A 19,728-nucleotide genomic window follows, 5' to 3' on the forward strand; every position below is an offset into this window, starting at 1 on the left:
AAAGCCTAACCAACAAGCATAAGACCATGTCTAACGTTAATTGTATCGTAAAGTTAAATGCACTTATTTATGAAGTTTTCCTTAGGTTGTAAGTTTTGGGATTTGCAAGAAGCTTTTAAGGAGTCTAATAATAAACCGTAGTCTATTAAAGGCAATTCTACGCCAGGAAAAAGGTCACTGGTGATAGATTTAAATAAAGGAATATCGTTTATTGTAAATTTAGGTACATTTACATCCATTAAAGCTCTCAAACAAATAATGTCTTCGCTATCAGTCATTATTCTTTTAAGGTTTCCTGCGGCTGTAAGTATTGCTTTTAGTGCTCTCATACCAAAATCATAATGGTCTTGGGAAGATAATTATTCGGAACTAAGTCTTAATGAGGCAACTATTTTTCTAGCTAAATGCCTAGCCTCTTAAAATCCTACTGAATATAAATATATTTCAGAAATCAAAGCATAATCAGGGACCATCATAGCACAGGGTCTGAATAGAGACTTTAAATTATCAGGAAGATCCGATCGACCTGCGTATCCGGGATTCATAGTAATATTTATGGCACATGTGTCCACTAGTTTTATTTCCTATCCGTCAAATTCGAAGGTTTCACGAGGACGAGTTTTATTCAATCTGATTGCAGTTTAGATTGTTAATACTTAAGTTGCTATAACGGAAAGTACTTCTAAATCAATTCTATTAAATTCATCAAAACAACACCAAGCTCCAGAAGAAGAGAGGCCTTTGAAAAATTTTCTCATTGCAATAAAATTTAAGCCGTCTGAACAGTTAAATACAACGCATTAAACAGCTAAAGCTTTTGCTAAATCTTTTACTGTTTCAGTTTTACCTGTTCCTGCGGGACCTTCTGGAGCTCCTCCGTATTACAATTAGAAAGCTCCCATTAATGTTCTATAACATCTATCTGTTAATGGTGTTATTACTAGTCTTGTTGAATTTCCTAAATATTCAAAACTAAATATTGTTTTATATTTAGTTTTTTAATTTTTTTATTTTTTACTCATATGATAAATCAGCACTTATCATTCTTACTTTTAAATCTGGTTTATTGTGCTTTTCAACCCAATAATATCTTAATTAACTAATCCAAGAAAATTCTTAAACAGAAATACACCCAGTTTTTTTTAAATCTATAATAACATCTTTTGCATGTACATCTAAAACAACTAAAGCTCCTAAAGTAAGTCTTGCTAAAGGAGATAAATCTTTTCTTACTAAATCAACTATTTCTTTGAGTTATTTTTCTAAATAATTAGCATAATCTCCGACATTATTAAAAGTATATATATCATCATCTACATCTTCACCTTTTGAATTTAATATAGCATTTTCTGCACCTCTAGTCCATCTACACATATTTACAGCTAAAACAACTTAACCAGGCCTTAATAATAAATAAATATGTATATATATAAATATAATTATTTATTATTAATATATATATTTTTATTTATTTATATAAAAACCATTTTTAAACCCAATCTGTTCTTGATATATTGTCATCTATTAATGCATTTTTTGTGACTTACTTTAGAGTTAATCTCATCATTTATTCTATTTCGCCAAGCCATTTTTCTACATTACCTTTTTTATCTTCTTCATTTACGTTGATTATTTTATTAAATTGAATATTTTCATTTTCTGCTGAAATCATCCCACATACTTCTTCAATGGATTTAAAATCTAATTTATTTATAGCTTCAAAACATTTATTGATATGCTTTTAAACTTTCTAAGGGTCTTTTGTATCAGCTAGAATTTCTAATAGTTCTTCGTCTGAAAGGAAAAAGAAACGTGGAAAATCACGTCTTTTAGACTCTAAATAGTCTGAAAGTTTCTTTTGTATTTCATCTAATGTTTTATTGTGATTTGCAAAATCATTTTTTAATTTATCGTTTTCAACTCCATCCCATAAACTAGGCTCTTTCATGAATATTTCAAGTGTATTATGCCAAAAATCATCTACTATATCAAATTTAATTTTTTATTAAGACATTTTTTTCATTATATCTTCAGAAGAAAATATTGGCTCTAAATACATCCAAGATCTTTAACATTTAATCCAACCTTCTAAAGTATCTTACATAAAAATTAACCTTTATTCTAATTAATCAGCATTTTTTTTAAGATTTTTTATAAATGGGGAAGACTAAAAAAAAGAAAATTAAATATAATAAAAAATAAAAATATATTATAAAAAATATAAAACTATGGATAGAATGAAAAAGAAGAAAATATAAAATAAAAATAAAAAAATATATATTTATATATAATAAATAATAAATATACTAAATACATATATTTATATATTTATATATTTATATATATATATTTTATATATTTATATATATATATATATTTATATATTTTTTAATACTTTCATCATAGTTAGTGCATTTAATTAATCATCAAGAATTTATTAAATTTCATCAACTCCTTTTAGTATTCCTGTTGGTTTTTTGCTTTTTTTATAATCTTATATTTCTAATTTTATAGCTCTAACTATGTCTTCCATTTCTTTTAATTTTTTTTCAATTTAAAATTGCTTTTCAGCCTTTCTGCTAACTTCCTCTATAATATTTCTCTTTCCATTTAATTCTTTCGCTAATTTTAAATAAGTCATATCTTCAGAAATCTTCAATCCTTATAAATCGCATCTTTCGAAAATCTCTTACCAATGTTAAAGAACATTTATTTTTTTTATATTTCTCATTGCTTCAGTAGTTAAATATTCGAAAACCCACATTTATTATCTAAATTATTATAATTCTCTTAATAATTTATCTGCTAATTAAGCAGCTTTATCATTCCCTTATGTATCATTTGTATCAGAAAATTTCTTATATATAGCCTTTGTTTCTATAAAGTATTTTTAATTTACTTCTTTATCCATATATGTATAATTTTAGGCTAATATAGGTCCACTAAAAATTATATTTAAATATATATATATATATATATATATATATATATATATTTTTTGTATATTTCCTTACTTTAACCATCCTTCTAAATTATCAGTGAAAGTAAATAATATTTCCCATAATCTATGATATGGTTCAAAATCTTTAATAACAACATCAAGTTCTTCCCAAATAGAGATTTCGTCTCCAAAAAGACTCTCTCTGTTATTAAAAGATTTCACTTTAACAACTGAGTATTAAATTTAATCTTAAAAAGTTGCAATTTCAGTATATTTATCTTTTACATCTTAAATATTATAATCCTAAATAGTTTTTATTTATTCAAATTTTTTCTATATATTAATAATAGTATTTTAAAAATTGACTTTTTCAACTTCTAAACTATGTCTAAATTTCGCCTCATAAATTTCATATATTCTATTTCCGTCTGAAGATGCTTCCTTTACCAAAGCGGGTAAAGTTAGAAGTTAAAAAAATAGATTAATATTCAATTTCTTTAAAACATATTAATACTTTTCCAAAATATCAATAAATTCTCCTACGCATCTCACTTCATTACCCGCTTTTGCCAAATTTACATCATTTTCTTTAATATCACGTTTCAATCCAACTAATTAAACCTCATCTTCAGGATTAATACGTAATTTATTACACATAATTTCATATGTATTCTATATTTTATTTACACTTTCATAAGTTATTTAGTCTATTCTTTGCAAAATACTCTAAATCATTTCATCGGCTTTATTTATTAAATCTTATTTCACTTAACGGGTTTTAACTTGGAAAAAAAGACAGTTTTTTTCATCTATTTCTAACATAGATACTTCCCCTTTTGATTTGACATATTCTTTAATTTTCTTGTCTACTTCAGACACATCTAACATTAAAATATTTACTTCTTTTTGATCACCAAAAAGTTACTTATGTACATAATTTATACTTCTTTCTACAAGAAAGGAATATCTTTTTTTTTTTTTTTTTTTTAACAAAAATAAATAAAATATTAATTTTTACATTTTAAATTTTTCTAGAATTTATAAAGGCTATTCATATCCTTATTTTATATAATCTATTATAAGTTATTAACCTTATTAAATTATTGGCAATTCTAAATTAATTTCAAAAGAAATTTAAGTCTATAAATCAATCAAAGGAACTAAATCTTTTTATAATTTTGTAAAAGAATTAACACTTTCGACCAACCAATCGAACGGTTTTAATAAAACATTACAAATTTCAGAATATTTAGGTTCTAATTTGACAAAAAAATCATTTTAATCGTCTTCTTCTATAATTTCATCGTCTTTTTTTTTACCTTTTTTATCTTTTTATTTCTTCCTGATATTTTAATTGATTTAAAGATTTAAAATAATTAATGGAAAACCGCTAATTTTCCAAGGTTTTTCATTGTCTTTCGGAATTGTAAATTTTCTAATAAATTCGCAATAAAATTCCACATTTTTCCTCACAACATTTTCCCTCATATAATTATTAAACATAAAATCAATTCTAATTAATAATCTCTATAATTCCTAGTCAAAATAAGCCTTTTTCTCAGTCTAATAAAATCTATATACATTCCTTAAAGTATCCTAAGTTTCAGATATTATATAACTCCTCCATTACATATGTAACATTTATTTTGCATGAGTATGGAATCCCTTCTATTAATTTTCAAAACTATTTAGTAAAATCGGTAATTATTTTTCGTTCCATTAAACATTCATAAATTTATGATTTTCATATACTTAAGTTCTTTTAGTTATCATATTTAATGTTTCTATTACTTTCGGTTCTTTTGATATATGCAATTTTTGTATTTATTGTTAGATTTCATTATATGGATAATATAATTAGACTATAGTACCATATAATGGTATAATTTTTTCCTCATATCGATTTCGTATTCGAAATTTAACCCATTTTTAATCATTTGAAGGGTCAGCCATTTCTCTTATAATACTACATTTTTTAATAAAGAAAATGTATTGTTATTCGATTTCCTTTTATTTTTTTATTTTTATTAATTATATTTCTATTTTATAAAAATATATTTATGTACTTCCAACAACTCATTAACGAATTTGTATTTATTTAAATCTTAATTATTTTATAAATCATTATTATTTTTTTATTTCTTCATAGCATAATTAACTATATTTTTCTTTTATTATTCACTCATTGGTTATATTTAATCATTTGGCTACATATTTATATATTTATCAAATCTCAATGCATCTTCAGCCCAATGTTATCTTAATTTCGATAATTCAACCCTTTCTTTGAATTTTTACTTATCCTCTTCTTTAAACATAAGACTTAACCTTACTACATGTTTTTTAATATTGCTACCCATAACTTTAACTAAATATTTCTTTGTTTCTTCATCGAAATTTTCTACTTATACATCGGTCCAAACATATTAATTATCTATAAAAATAGGACATTATGCATGAGGTTCGTTCGGTTTTTATTTGAATCTTTCAAGCCATTATTAAGGTGTTATTTCTTCATCTTCACAGTCATATTTTCTTAAATTTTTATTCGTATTTAAACCTTTTTGGGGAAATTCTCTTAATGTGTCAGTTATATGGTCTTCTTCACTTAAATTCAGTTCTTTTTTTTTCATTATTTCAGGTGAGTATATATTCCTTTCTGCATTTTGCCTTTATAAAGATTACTAAGATTATTAAAAAAAACAGGCTTGTTATTATTAATTTTATATCATTTAACTTTTTAAAGGACTAGTTTAAAAATCTTATTATAATTATTCTTTTTATTAAAAATTATGGAGTTCTTATTAGTATTTTTTTATATTAAATGGAGTATGGGACTTTATTTGTGTATGCCTCATACGATTTTGGGATTTACATTTTAATTATACTGTATGTGTACTTCGCATTTATATAAATTCTGCTGGAGTCTATTCCATTGGAGGTAGTTATTTTTTATATAATGTTTACATAAAATTCCTTTTTTTTTGTTTTGTTTTTAGTATTTAATTTATTTTAATACCTTGGAATATGATGAGATTTCCATTGATTATAGGCTGTTAATTATTAACCTACTTATCTTTCTTCTTATTTGGATTCTTCGAATTAAAATTTTGGTTTACTTATCTTAAATATAGGACCTACATTATTTTTGTTTTATATTGTTTTAAATATTTTTTGTTGTTGATTTACCTAAATATTACTTATTATTATGTTTATGATTCATTTTTATAATATACTTATATAAAATATATATATGTGTATATATTATAGTTTTTTATGTTTAAAATATTAATTAATTAATAATTATTTATAATTTAAAAAAGTTATTTTTTTATGTATTTTAAAATAAAAAATATAAAATAAAACTAAGACATTAAAATTTATATATATTTAATTTATTTTCTTAATATAAGAAAAGATAAAAAAAAAATATATGTATATATTTATGAAAAATAATAATTTTTAATATTTTCTTATTAATTAATATTAGATAAAAAATTAAAAAGAATATAACAATAATTTAATAATTATATAATAAAATTTTTAAAATTAGATTAACAAAAAATAAATTTATTGAAATTAATTAAAAATTTATTCTATAACATGTTAAAAATTTTTTAAATAAAATATATTTTTTAATTATAATTCTATGAATGAAAACCAATAGTAATAATCTAATGAATAAATATTAAATACTTTTTAAATTCTCAAAATAATAAACTAAAAATAAAATTATTAATTATTAATTAATTATATACAGATTTTTACATATATATAGAAATATAGAAATATATATATATATGTATATATTAATATATATTTTATAATAAAATACTAAAATCTTTATAATAGTTTATTATCATAAAATACCTCCAGAAATATTTTTTTGTTCCTATTTTAAATTAAATATTAGATAAACATTTAAATATAATAATGTTTTTATAATTTTTTTTTAATTAAAATTAAAAGAATATCAATTTTTTTTTATTTAATTACGTCTCTTATTTAATTCATACCCTACATATATTATTCATAGATTATTCTAAACTTATTGATTTCGTATTAAGATGCATTTTTAAAATTTATGATTCTTGTTTTTTTATCAATATTTTAAAACCATTAATCAATTTTAGTTTTTCTAGTTTCTTCTATATCATCTAATAAGCATCTTATTTTTTGGCAATTTTTAATGTTACTACTACAACTATATTTTTTATTTTTTTATATTTAAAAAAATAATTTTATATTTAATAAACGCTTTTATAAGAATATATGCCAATTCAAAAAAATAATCAGGAAGCTTCTATAGTTCATCATTTAACTCCTTTTCTTTATTAAAAAATTCATTTAAAATATCATAATCTAACCACTCTGGGGGTTCTATTTTGCATTTATTACTTTTTTTTAAATGCAAAGCTAACCATAAAGGCACTTTTATAGGTGAATTAGGCTAAAACGGTCCGAAATCGCCCTATTTCAATAAATAATATTAATATTTATAGTAAATAACAAAAAAAATTAATTATATAAATATAAATATTAAACTAAATAATTATAATTATTTAAGTTATTACTTATATTAAATTATATTATCTTTAATCTGTAAATGTAGGTAAAATATTTATAAAAACTATTTATTTTATCATAAAATCAATTTCATTTATTTAAAATTATTCGAATTGCATTTTTTTTTATTGAAATATAATATATATAGATTTTAATATTTTTAAAATTTTTATTTATATATAAATATATATATATATATATATATATATATATATATATATATATATATATATATATAAATATTTATATATATACAAGAGGTGCTATTTAAATTGTTTTTTAAATTTTTTTCGCGCTTAGAGTTAATTAATAAATGTATTGTTATATTTTCTTTAATAATTAATTATATTTAAATTAATAAAATCTTTTATAATAAATATTTTTTTTATATATATTTTTCTCATATTATTTGTTCTTATTAATTATTAAATTAAGAAATATTATTATATTTAATATCTAAAGTTATATTTTAATTTATCTGATTCGAAAAACAGTCTTTGATACTATTTTCACTCTAAAACTCAATCAAATCTTCAGGTTATTTATCGGCAAATTCTTAAATTTATTAAACGATTTTAGTTTCTACTAATTATCTATTTTCAAATTATATAGGTTTTTCATTATTTGATAACATTTCGAATCTTTTAAAAGTCTTTTTATTATATCTTTAATGTAATTTTTTTTTTTTTTGTTATAAATTATTTTACCAATATTAATAATTTTTTTATTTAAAAAACTTATTATTATATTTTTTTATCGTTATCTTCTTGTATTTTTTCAGATAATATATTTATTTAAGATTCTGCTTTTTTAAATATATTTATCATTTCTTTTAAATTTTCTTAATTTTCATTTTTATCAAAACTATCTATAAATTCCTATTTATTTTATTATTTGTATTTTTAATAATATACATATTATTACATTAACTAAATTTATATTTTCCAATATTAATTCAAAATCTTAACATAATTTTTATTTTATGTTTATTTATTTATTACTATTTTAACTTGACTTTTTTTAAATTTAAATTTCAAATTAATGTTTAATTTGTGTTTTATTACAAAATTCGCTTTTATATTTATATATGGTGATAGGTAATCTTATGGAATATTAAAATTAGATTTTTATAAAAATTCGAAAAATACATAATTTTCTTCTTTATTTAATATTTCTTACCAACTCTTAAAAATGCATAATATTTTTTATTTTACCTTTTTTATTAATTCTATAAGTTTTTTATTATAATATTTACTTATTCATCAGTTTCTTATGTAAAAACCAAAAAAACATTAAATTTATAAATTCGTATTGACATATATTATTTTAAAATTATTTATCGCAAAAAAAGCTTAAATATTCTAATAATTCTAACACTAATATTTATATTTTTTTGTTTCGTTTTAATAGCTTTAAATGTATATATTTTATAGCTTCTTTTGGCCTTTTTTTAAAAAAAATAAAATAAAAAAATAATATATTTTAAGAATTTTATTATAATTTAATTGTAAATAATAATCATTTTTTTTATACTCACATTTCTTTATGTGAATTTATTAAAACTCCTATTTATTCCATTATATTTAAATCCTATATTATTATATTTTCATTTGTTGAACTATCAATCAAATATGTTAAAATTTTATAGGCATTCATTTACTGAAAAAAAAAAAAAAAAAACTAAATTATTAAAACTAAAGAATAAATTTTTTGAAATAAATAATATATTTTTTTAATTGATATAAAAAATAAATTAAAATATAATAAATATAAATATAATATTTAATATAATTAATAATATATCAACTTATATACATAAAAAAATGCTCTAGCAATTTCTCGAAAAGCAAAAGAAAATCCTTGAAGAAGAACACAATGTAGAAATATAAGAACATAACGAATTATTATCCCAAAATACCTCAATAGAGCTTCAACAGCAAGGTTATGCAATAAACAAACTAAAATTAAAATCTACCAAAACCGGTTTATACGGTCGAACCTTATGTACATTTGCGCACCCTCATTATTCTAAAAAATCAATAGAAAATCCTCAACTATAGAAATCTCTATAACTTCCCGAATCCAAATTTTCGAATGGAGACAATATATTAATATATAAATTTGATACATATTTTGATAAAAAATAAGCCTTAGAAAATGGTGTGATTTATAAAAAGACAAATTTTAAAATAATAATTTCATTCGATAAAGATTTTTAACCAAATCGTTTGTAAAACGAAGTTATTAGTTTAGTTATCGAAACAAATGAGATTACTTACAAAAGATGCGCCAAAACCCTCGATTAATTGTCTTAGAAATACTCAGATTCAAATTTCTAAGGGTCGGCATTGATTCGAGTACTAATAGATGGAGATGATCCTTCTTTATAAAATAATTTTGTTAAATAAGCCCATTTATTAAAATAAGATACTCATTTAAATGATTATTTTAATTAAAATTTAAATAAAGAATAAAAAGAGGCTGTTGAATTTGCCTTAAAAAGCCCCAATATAGCACTTATACACGGACCACCTGGGACTGGGAAAACTTCGACTGTTTGTGAGCTTATTTTATAAGCTGTAAAGATGGGAATGAAGGTTTTGGCATGTGCTGGTTCGAACATTGCAGTTGATAATATTGTAGAGAGACTTTAGAAATAAAGATAATGGTGTAAAGCTTTAAGAATAGGACATCCTGCGAGGATGATAAAGGAAATTTATGAGAGTTGCTTAGATTTTTAAATAAGTAAAACACCTAGTTATTAAGAAATAAAAGAACTAAAGAGAGAAATATAAAAAAAATTATCAGATTTAAACTTCGAAAAGTCCGATTTTTAACGAAAAAAAATAAAAGACTTTCTTTCTTCTCTAAGATAGTCTATTAGAGAATAAGAAAGTGTTTCCATAAAGGAAGTTTTGAATGAAACATAAGTTATATGTTGTACTAATACTGGTGCCGATGATTATATTTTTAAAAAAGAAATGAAAAATTTCATCTTTGATTTAATTATTATAGATGAATGCGCATAGTCTATGGAACTTTCATGTTGGATTCCTTTGCTGAAAGGAAAAAGGGCTGTTTTTGCTGGAGATCATAAATAACTTTAACCAACTATTAAATCTCTAGAAAATAAAAAAGAATCCACTCTTTTTGATAGAGTACACAATTAATTCCCTTAGACAAGTAAATTGTTATAGACTTAATATAGAATGAATAATCTTATTATGTAATTTTCATCTCAGTTTGTTTATAATAATTAGCTTTTGGCACATGATTCCGTCGCTAATCATTCTATTTGTCAAGATTTGGACTTAGTGTTGCTTTTTGTAGATACTTCAGGTGCCAAAATGGGTGAAAATGTATGCGAAAAAGGCTCTAAATATAACTTAGGAGAAGCTGATTTAGTATCTATTATTGTAGATGAGCTTACTAATTTATATAAAGTATAAATTAAAGATATTGGAATTATTACCCCTTATAATGCTTAAGTGGAATAAATAAGGAAAGTTATAGAAAAATAAAATCTCATAAATTTTTAATAATTAGAAATTTCAACTGTAGATGGATTCTAAGGGAGAGAAAAAGAATGCATTATAATTAGTATGGTACGGTCTAATGATATTAGATAAGTATTATATATATTTATTATCTAATATTTATTAAAATAGGTTGGCTTTTTAAATGATTATAGACGAATGAATGTAGCTGTTACTCGTGCAAGAAAGTTTGTTTGTTTAATTGGAGATTCTTAGACGGTTAGTAGTGATCCATTTTTGGAAAATTTAGTAAAGTATTTTGAAGATAAAGGTGAAGTAAGAAGTGCTTTGGAATATAATTAAAACTAAGATGTTAGATTTGATGTTGGGGGAGACATTAAAATGGCTATTAAGGATGCTGCGAAGAAAAAATAATAAAAAAATAATAATTAATAATAAAATAATTAAAATTAATATTTTAAATAACAAAATTAATAATAATAAGTTTTTGGAAATAAAAAAGTAGAAAAACTTAATTAAGAAGATTTGGAAGTTGAATATAGAGAAAAACTAGATAAATTTATAATAGAAGATAAATAAGAACTATTTTTTAAATAATTAAATGCCTTTTAGAGAAAAGTTTTACATGAAATTTGTGAAAAATATAATTTAATTCATTAAAGTGAAAATACAACTAACAATTTAAAAGATTTTGTTGTGAAAAAAAAGGAATAAAAATAAGAAGAAGTATAAAAAGAAAATAAGGAAGAAGAAAACAAAAATAATTTATAAAAAATAATTAAAAATGTAACATAAAAACAAGATAAGGAAGAATGTGAAAATTAACAACAGAAAATTCAACAAAAAAAAAATAAAAAAAAATAATAATCAAAAAAAAAATGAAGAAGAAAATAAAATAGAAAATAATGAAGATATTTTAGCATTTTTAGAAAACGAAAAAATTAAACAAACAATATGTAATTTTTAACTTTCCTTATAAGGAAAAATGTGTAAAGAAAATGCAACTACATTAGGAAAATCTTGTTAATTTTGTTATAAAAGATTTTGCATGAAGCATGCTCTAGCTGAAGAACATGGATGTGGGGAATAAGCTAAAGTTAAAGCTTAAGGGGAATTTAGATAATAATTTATGACTAATAATATGGGTGAAAAAAAAGTAAGTAAACAAGAAGAAACTAAATTAAAAAATATTTTAGGAAATAAAATATAAGAAATGCAATAAAAAAGAAAAACCACATAAAAAAAAAAATGAAAAAAAATTAATATATATAAGTATAATTATATATATTTATAGATATAAATATAAAAATTAAAATATATTAAATAATTAATATATATATATATATATATATATATTTTTTTAAATTAAATATTATAAATATTAAAATTCATTTTATATAAAATATTTAAATTATAAAATAAATAAATATATGAAATTTTTATTTTTAAATTAAAAAAAAAAAGGATAAGATAATCTAATTTTTATATACCAATAATTATATATATATTGATTTAAATTTTTTTTTTATATGGATAAAATTATATTTTATATATATTCTTTAATTAATAATATATATTATTATATAATAATGATATATATATTTATTTAAATATATTTTTTTAATACATATATATATTTATTTTCTTTTTCTATTAAATTTTTCTTTCTTTTAAAATTTAAAAATTGAAATATATTATATATATTTTCATTCATTTTTATAATCAGGTAAAATTGTTTATGATTACAAAGATGCATTATAATATTCTCCTTATTTACAAGTGAAGATTTTACTCATAAAAACAATTGCAAGAGATTAACTTAATAACGTGCTTATAGTAATAAATCTATGTTAGTTATATGGAGCTATAAACATACTAATTAAGAGTATAATAGGGAAAGATAAAAAAAATAAAGAACCGAAAATTCCGAATTTATATATAAAAGATTTTACTTTTTCCCTTGCATTTTAATGTGTCTAATATAAACCGAATAAAAAGTATAAAAACATTCCTATTCTCAAAATAGCTATTATCATTCCTGGAACACCATCAAATTAATGAATTTTATCCATTTCATCATCTGTTAATTTACTTAATCCTACAATCATCATATGAACAATACCAAGTAAAATCTTTTTTTTATTCATTTTATAGATTAATATATTATATATTACTGCTAATGGTATATATATATCAAATGTATCTGGCTCTATATAATTTATTGTCCATCCCCAAGATATTAAAATAAATATTATAGCTATTATATATTAGGCCACAATTCCGAAGATTTAATCAAATAATTGGACAATGAAAATTCCTTTTCCATTATAAGAGTAAACTAATAAATGAATCCATTCTAAAAATATATTTAATGTTTGTAATAACAAAACAATATTTGTTAAAAAGAAAGGCCAATCGAAATCTTTATCTAAATTCCATTATTTTTTTATTTTCTGGAAATTAATTACTTGGAAAATTGCACATATTAAAAAAATATAAAAATATGGATATAAAAACCCGTTTTCTTCCGATGAATAATGACTTCCGTTTTATTATTTTATTTCTATTTCTATCTTTTTTATATTTTTAGTTTATAATTTATAATTTTATTCTTTTTTATAAAAATAATAAAAACATGTATTCTTAATCCATTAGGAACTCTATCTTGTAAATTTTATTTGCAATCTTATATAGTAAAATACCATATTCTCCTATATTTTTATTTTATATCTAAAAAAATATTATATAAAAACGTTTGTAATGGAGAATCTAATGTTTATGTTATATATTGACTCCATTCATTTCCTTATGATGGAATTTCTAATGGTTAGACATGATTAGATGCTCTTGATTTTTCAATGCATGTTTTTAATGCTTATACACCTCTCCAAGTATAATCAAGAGAAGCAGTAAAATATAATGGAAGACTTTAACCTTATTATGTATTGAATAATGATTTATTAAATTTTGCTCTTATTTTCATATGAGCACTACCTATATCAACACCAAATTTTGAGATGTATTAAAAAAAGTCATTTTTTTTAAATTAATGATAAGGTACTTAAACTATTATTATTTTTTATTAAGATTCTTATATTATATAGATTATAATAAATAAGAAAATTAAATTTGCTTTCATTTTATTATTTTTTTAATATTTATCAATTTATTTATTGTTTATACTTTTTTTTATATTTAATTATTTATATTATAAATATGATATTTTAACTAAACTATTTAGAAAATATTGAATTAAACTTAATTATAAATATTAATATTATTTATTGATAAATAAATAAAAATATTTATAATTTATATTATTTTTATTTATATAAAATCAAAATTTTGCTATAAATTATTAAATATTATGCAAAAAAATAAAATCTTAATTTTATTTTTTAAATTATTTTATTTATGTTTATAGTTTTATAAAAATATTTAAATTCTTATTTATAATAAAAGATTGTCTCATTAATTATTAATTTTAACTAGTTTAATAATGTTTTTAATATTTTTTATATGCCTTTTTAAATATAATAATAAATATTTAAAAAAATTCTAATTTCTAGAAAATAATTATATTTTTTATAAAAATAAATTCTAATCTATAATATTATTTTATTTTAAATAAAAATAAAAAAAGAGTATAATTTAAATAAAAAAATTATATTTAAATAACTAATATGTATTATATATTAAATATAATATTTATATAATTAATTATTATATATTATTATTCACTTTAATATATTTATCATATTTTATTAAAAAAATTATAATAATAGCATTTAATTTAATTATTTTTAAGGTATATTTTAAAAATTTAATATTTAATTATATTTAAAGTTTGTTATCTTAAATATTTTCAAATTTTTTATTTAATACTTATATTTAAAAAAAAAAAAAAAATTAAATAATTAAAAATCATCCTAATTTAATTTTTATTAATAATATTTTGGGATATATAATATATAAATAGTAATATAATATTTAATATTTTATTTTTTTAAATAAAATAAAATTTTTATAAAAATATAATATATATTATATTATATTTTATTTTTTTAATATTAAATATAATATTTAATTTATTAATAAATAAAAACAAAAAATTTTAATAAATTATAAATAATTTATAATAATACATATTTTTTTTAAAAAAAAAAATATAATAAATAATATGTATAATTATATTTTATTTAAGATTACTATAATTTTATATAAATTAGATTTATAAACAAAATAAAAAATTTCATTCATTAAATACATAATGCCCATTCCAATCCTTCGGACATATTCCATTATATTCTCTAATAAATTTAAGTTTATTTTTAGTTGGACAATCTTCAGGTTTTAATAATATTGCTTCTTCGAAAAGTTTAACTGCCAAATCCCATTTTCCTTACAGATAATAAAAAAAAGCTTATTTATATAAATTTTAAAAATTAATATCAAAATTTCTCATTAATAGTCTTAAATCTTTATTTTTTTTAAAATATGTTTCTGCATGAAAGCATCTTTATTCTAGAAATTCAATGATCATAAGTTTTTTTTATTTATCGAAAAGTTTTTTCTCAGCTTTTGTATAATGTTAATCTATTTCTTTCGATATAGGAAGTTCATCTATGTCCATACCAATAGTATAAAAACCTACAGGCTATATAAATATATATATATGATAAAAATAATTAAGACCAAAAATAATATATGTATAATATTCAATTATTATTATATATTTAAATACCTTTATTTATCCTTTAATAGTTACAAAATCGACTCATCTAACAAATTTTTACATACTTTCAGAAAACAAATCATGTATATCTGAAGAAATTAATATAGGAACCCCATATGATTTTGTAGCTGCCTCTAATCTATTAGCCATTGTTACATTTGGGCTTAAATAAGAAGCGTCAATTTTAAATTCTGAACCAATAGCACCTTCTATACTCCATCCAATATGTAAACCAAATCCTATTTTTACTTTGTAATTAGGCATTCTTCTATTTAATCTTTTATCCGATCTATAAGCTAATATCTTAGGCTCTCGGTTTAATTTACAATGGATTTTCATAAAAGATATTAATGAAAAATCTGCATACATACTTAAATACTCATAATCTTCATATTTAATAATATTATCAGAAACAAAGCTATATTTATCTTCTGGAATTTTCCAAACTAAAAGAAACGCATCTCCTATATTCTAAAAAAAGCAATTAAAAATATTTAAAAAACTTAAAAAAAAAGGAAAATGAAAAAAAATGAAATAAAAAAAATAAAAAGAATAACTTTATTTGCTGCACCCATATATCTATCGACCATTGAATGTACTATTTCACCAATATTATTAACAAAAAGCATAACGTCTTCCTTATTATTTAAAAAAATATATATAATAAAAAAATAAGAAATAAATATATATAAATATATATAAATATATATATATATATATATACATATTTTAATGTATTTACTTATAAAACTTCTGTTGCATCAGTAAAATTTCTAATGTCACAAATTCCATAAATCGCATATTTTTTTTTTCCAGGAATCATAGGATCTATATCACCTAATTTAGCCATATTACTTCCAATAATTTCACTTCCAGCTTCTCCAAAACCCAGTGCAAGTAATGTTCCAATTTTAATAATTGCATTTTCAATAATAGTGGTTTCATATTAATCATCCAAGTTCATAATAAGTTCTTAATCTTTGACACTTATTGGATTTCTTGCTATTTAATTTACCTTTTCAATCATTCTTTCTATGGGTCTTAAGGCCAAATCATTTACGTCTTTTGAAAACAAAAGAGCAGCCATAGTCAAAACAATACAAACGAAAACGGTTCTTCCCAAAGAAAGGGCTGAAGCGAAAAAAGCAGTCTTTCTGGAACTTAAAAAAGCTTCAAAATATAATTCATCATTAGAAAGTCCTTTTAGATAATAAATAGTATCAATATCTTCTGGATGACTTTAAGAATACAAATTTACATCAAAATAAATTGCATAAGGTATTTTTTCCTATAATCTTAAAGATTCAAAATTTTAATCTTTATAAAAATTTGTGAACTAAAAAGGAGTTTTAAAATAAATTAATGGATTGTCTAAATTACTCATTAAAATAATTATATTATCAAAACTTTATTTGATATCTTCATGAGTACATGTTTTTTAATAAGTCATTAATAAAAATTATTCAATTTAAAAATCTAAACTGGCTGGTAGATCATAAAAATAATCCGCGGAAAATAAAGGCATTATAAATAATAATAATAATACAATTATTATAACCCGCTTTGTTGTTAAATCAGATAATTTTTTACTTACTCTAGATTCTTTTAAATTCTATTAATGTAATTTATATATATATAAATAAATAAATATAAAAAAAATATTTATATATATATATATATATATATATATTATTTACTGTTTCATATATATTATTTAATTCATTTTCTGATTGATTTTTTTGTAATTCTATCGCATTTTATTGAGTTTTTATATTTTATTATTATTCTTAATTTTTATTTACTTCTTTATTTTTATTATTTTTATGATTATCTTTATTAATTGTTTAATTATTATTATTTTGAAAAATTTCATTTTCCATATTCACTAGTTTATATTTTTCTTAAATTTTTTTTTTCTTTTTTTCTAATTCTTATTCAAATTAATTTGTAACTTTTTACTTTTATTCTTAAGCCGATTTATATAATTTTATAATCCTAATAAGTCTTACTACTTTAAAAACTCTTCCTGCTCTAATTAAATAAATTAAATAGTATTTTATAATAATTTTTTTATTTTTTTTAATAAATAAAATTATATATATATATATATATATATATATACCTTGTTCCTACCCTTGACGCACGACCTGCACGTGCTAAAGACGCTGTATTAACAATTTTAGTGCTAAACATTTATGTATTTATTTATTAAATATCTAATATAATTGATGCAGTTGATATTACATCTAACCAGAAAAAAAAAGATAGAAAATATGCTGGCTTTGAAAATATACTTCCTATGATTTCTGTTGTAAATATACAAAAAGTTAAAATATTAAATCCATCGAAAAAATCATCTGCATTCTTTATTTTTTTTTTAAAAAAAAAATAAGAGATTATAAAAATTTAAAATAAATTAACTTAATTTGTTGCAAGAATTCTTATATCATCTCCAAACAAAGCATAAATTGTAATTAAAGTAATAAAAATACAAAAGCAATCACTATCTAATATTTTTTATAAAATTCTACATTTCTAACTGTCATCCTATATATTAAAAATATCTACTTTGTTTTCATATTTTGTTTATTAATTTTCTTTATAATCTGATTTTTAAATTACTTTTTAATTTTATTAATTTTTTTATTTTAAAGAAGATTATCTTTTTTATTTATGTAATTAAGAATTCATTGGTAAATCAAAACAATTTCTTAAAATACTTTTTCGAATTTATTTTTATTAGTTCGAAAGGGTTATCATTTTTTAAAAAAAATTAATTTTGATTTTATTAAATAATATTTATTTTAATTTAAAAAAACTTTATTTTTTGTTAATTACTTTTTATTGTACTTCTTCCTTTTTTCTTATTTTTTATTTTTAATTTAAAATATATGTAATTTAATCACATGAAAAAAAAAAAATTAAATAAAAATTATATTCAATTCATATTTAAATAATAATTTTATATAAAAAATTAAAAGAATTAAATTATTATTAATAATAAATTTTACAAAAAAAATTAAGAATTAAATAATATATAAATATTAAAAGATAAAAAAATATAAATAGATATATATAAATAGATATATATATATATATATTATATATATTATATTTTATATTATATTATATTATATATGATATTAATATATAAATTTATATTTACAAAAAAAAAATAAAAAAAATATTTTTTATAAATAATAAATTTTTAGTATTTTAAAAAATATTATAATAAAAATTATTTACAAATAAAAAAACATAAAAATATATAATATTTAAAATTTTATAAAAAATATAAAATTTTCATAAATGTTTTAAATTATTTTAATTTAAAGTATAGATATAATAAAAAAAAATATATAAATATCATTTAATAATATTTTAAAATGCAAAAAATAGAATTATCATTATATTTCTTAAGAAACGTCTATTTTACTAAGTACACTTGATATATTAGTATTTTAACTTTATTAAAATTAGAATTATGAAGGTATTTGTTATTAACTTATATCATTTAAATAACTTAAACTTTATAATTATTACTGTTATTATAATTACTATAATTATTATTGTTAATGTTAATCTCTTAATTATTAAAGTTACATTTATTATGATTATAAAGATTTTTATTACTAAATTTATATTTATTCTATATATATTTAATTTACTATTTAAACTATTTTATTATTATATATAATAAAATCATCTTCATTTTAATTATTTATTTCAGTATTTTTTATATATTCACAATCTATTTTAGCAATTATTTATTATAATTCTAATCTTATAAGAGCCTTTAAATATTCGTCTTATTCATTTGAATTATATTTATTAAATGCACATAATTCTATTTATTAATTATAATAACATATATATTATATAATAAATTACCAAAAATTATCTTAATTATTTAATTGTATTAATCATTCTAATAAAATTTAAATACATTAGAAATTTTATTATCCTATCTTTGTTAAATATATATATAT

The 19,728-nt window shown here is 19.1% G+C and overlaps 4 protein-coding genes across 4 annotated transcripts in view, besides 30 other annotated features; 1 reads left to right on the forward strand and 3 right to left on the reverse strand. All coding sequences in view use genetic code 6, as the record gives it.

Annotated features, from left to right (window-relative positions):
* IMG5_048350 (hypothetical protein) overlaps positions 1 to 6,187 on the reverse strand; it is a gene marked incomplete at its 3' end in the record, with an annotated part of 6,284 nt that extends 97 nt beyond the window's left edge. The window contains exons 1-9 of the mRNA XM_004037531.1: positions 6,131 to 6,187; positions 5,961 to 6,078; positions 5,008 to 5,917; positions 3,960 to 4,948; positions 3,015 to 3,908; positions 2,396 to 2,942; positions 1,485 to 2,167; positions 1,019 to 1,402; positions 1 to 972 (exon numbers count right to left, since the gene is read on the reverse strand). The exon at positions 1 to 972 is cut by the window's left edge and continues 97 nt beyond it. Of these exons, the coding sequence (XP_004037579.1) occupies positions 1 to 972; positions 1,019 to 1,402; positions 1,485 to 2,167; positions 2,396 to 2,942; positions 3,015 to 3,908; positions 3,960 to 4,948; positions 5,008 to 5,917; positions 5,961 to 6,078; positions 6,131 to 6,164 (5,531 nt within the window). The 5' untranslated portion in view covers positions 6,165 to 6,187. The remainder of the gene's footprint in view (positions 973 to 1,018; positions 1,403 to 1,484; positions 2,168 to 2,395; positions 2,943 to 3,014; positions 3,909 to 3,959; positions 4,949 to 5,007; positions 5,918 to 5,960; positions 6,079 to 6,130) is intronic.
* Positions 1,441 to 1,479: a microsatellite.
* Positions 2,185 to 2,278: a microsatellite.
* Positions 2,187 to 2,280: a microsatellite.
* Positions 2,274 to 2,385: a microsatellite.
* Positions 2,315 to 2,387: a microsatellite.
* Positions 2,960 to 2,995: a microsatellite.
* Positions 5,033 to 5,077: a microsatellite.
* A 1,494-nt stretch (positions 6,188 to 7,681) lies between the features above and the next one.
* Positions 7,682 to 7,761: a microsatellite.
* Positions 7,762 to 9,246: 1,485 nt separating this feature from the next.
* Positions 9,247 to 9,288: a microsatellite.
* A 42-nt stretch (positions 9,289 to 9,330) lies between these two features.
* Positions 9,331 to 11,206, forward strand: IMG5_048360 (immunoglobulin mu binding protein 2, putative; the record flags this gene model as incomplete). Its single annotated transcript, XM_004037532.1, has 3 exons — positions 9,331 to 10,950; positions 11,054 to 11,136; positions 11,176 to 11,206. The coding sequence occupies 3 exons, from the start codon at positions 9,331 to 9,333 to the stop codon at positions 11,204 to 11,206; spliced, it is 1,734 nt and encodes a 577-aa protein (XP_004037580.1).
* Positions 11,207 to 11,411: 205 nt separating this feature from the next.
* Positions 11,412 to 11,484: a microsatellite.
* Positions 11,414 to 11,484: a microsatellite.
* A 337-nt stretch (positions 11,485 to 11,821) lies between these two features.
* Positions 11,822 to 11,882: a microsatellite.
* Positions 11,883 to 12,266: 384 nt separating this feature from the next.
* Positions 12,267 to 12,360: a microsatellite.
* A 2-nt stretch (positions 12,361 to 12,362) lies between these two features.
* Positions 12,363 to 12,424: a microsatellite.
* A 127-nt stretch (positions 12,425 to 12,551) lies between these two features.
* Positions 12,552 to 12,607: a microsatellite.
* Positions 12,569 to 12,639: a microsatellite.
* Positions 12,640 to 12,710: 71 nt separating this feature from the next.
* Positions 12,711 to 13,151, reverse strand: IMG5_048370 (hypothetical protein; the record flags this gene model as incomplete). Its single annotated transcript, XM_004037533.1, has 1 exon — positions 12,711 to 13,151. The coding sequence occupies one exon, from the start codon at positions 13,149 to 13,151 to the stop codon at positions 12,711 to 12,713; it is 441 nt and encodes a 146-aa protein (XP_004037581.1).
* Positions 13,152 to 14,143: 992 nt separating this feature from the next.
* Positions 14,144 to 14,202: a microsatellite.
* A 629-nt stretch (positions 14,203 to 14,831) lies between these two features.
* Positions 14,832 to 14,887: a microsatellite.
* A 369-nt stretch (positions 14,888 to 15,256) lies between these two features.
* Positions 15,257 to 18,510, reverse strand: IMG5_048380 (hypothetical protein; the record flags this gene model as incomplete). Its single annotated transcript, XM_004037534.1, has 8 exons — positions 18,362 to 18,510; positions 18,161 to 18,303; positions 17,862 to 18,103; positions 17,437 to 17,770; positions 16,482 to 17,351; positions 16,297 to 16,377; positions 15,805 to 16,210; positions 15,257 to 15,405 (listed from the first exon to the last, which is right to left on the reverse strand). The coding sequence occupies exons 3-8, from the start codon at positions 17,930 to 17,932 to the stop codon at positions 15,257 to 15,259; spliced, it is 1,911 nt and encodes a 636-aa protein (XP_004037582.1). The 5' UTR covers positions 17,933 to 18,103; positions 18,161 to 18,303; positions 18,362 to 18,510.
* Positions 16,246 to 16,288: a microsatellite.
* Positions 16,418 to 16,460: a microsatellite.
* Positions 16,422 to 16,467: a microsatellite.
* Positions 17,366 to 17,429: a microsatellite.
* Positions 17,833 to 17,860: a microsatellite.
* Positions 18,498 to 18,550: a microsatellite.
* A 214-nt stretch (positions 18,551 to 18,764) lies between these two features.
* Positions 18,765 to 18,815: a microsatellite.
* Positions 18,799 to 18,892: a microsatellite.
* Positions 18,810 to 18,878: a microsatellite.
* Positions 18,823 to 18,902: a microsatellite.
* Positions 18,824 to 18,876: a microsatellite.
* Positions 18,903 to 19,716: 814 nt separating the features above from the next.
* Positions 19,717 to 19,728: part of a microsatellite that runs on past the window's edge.

Source organism: Ichthyophthirius multifiliis (assembly GCF_000220395.1).
Source record: "Ichthyophthirius multifiliis unplaced genomic scaffold scaff_1120509250117, whole genome shotgun sequence".
In the NCBI taxonomy this organism is placed as follows: Eukaryota; Ciliophora; class Oligohymenophorea; order Hymenostomatida; genus Ichthyophthirius; species Ichthyophthirius multifiliis.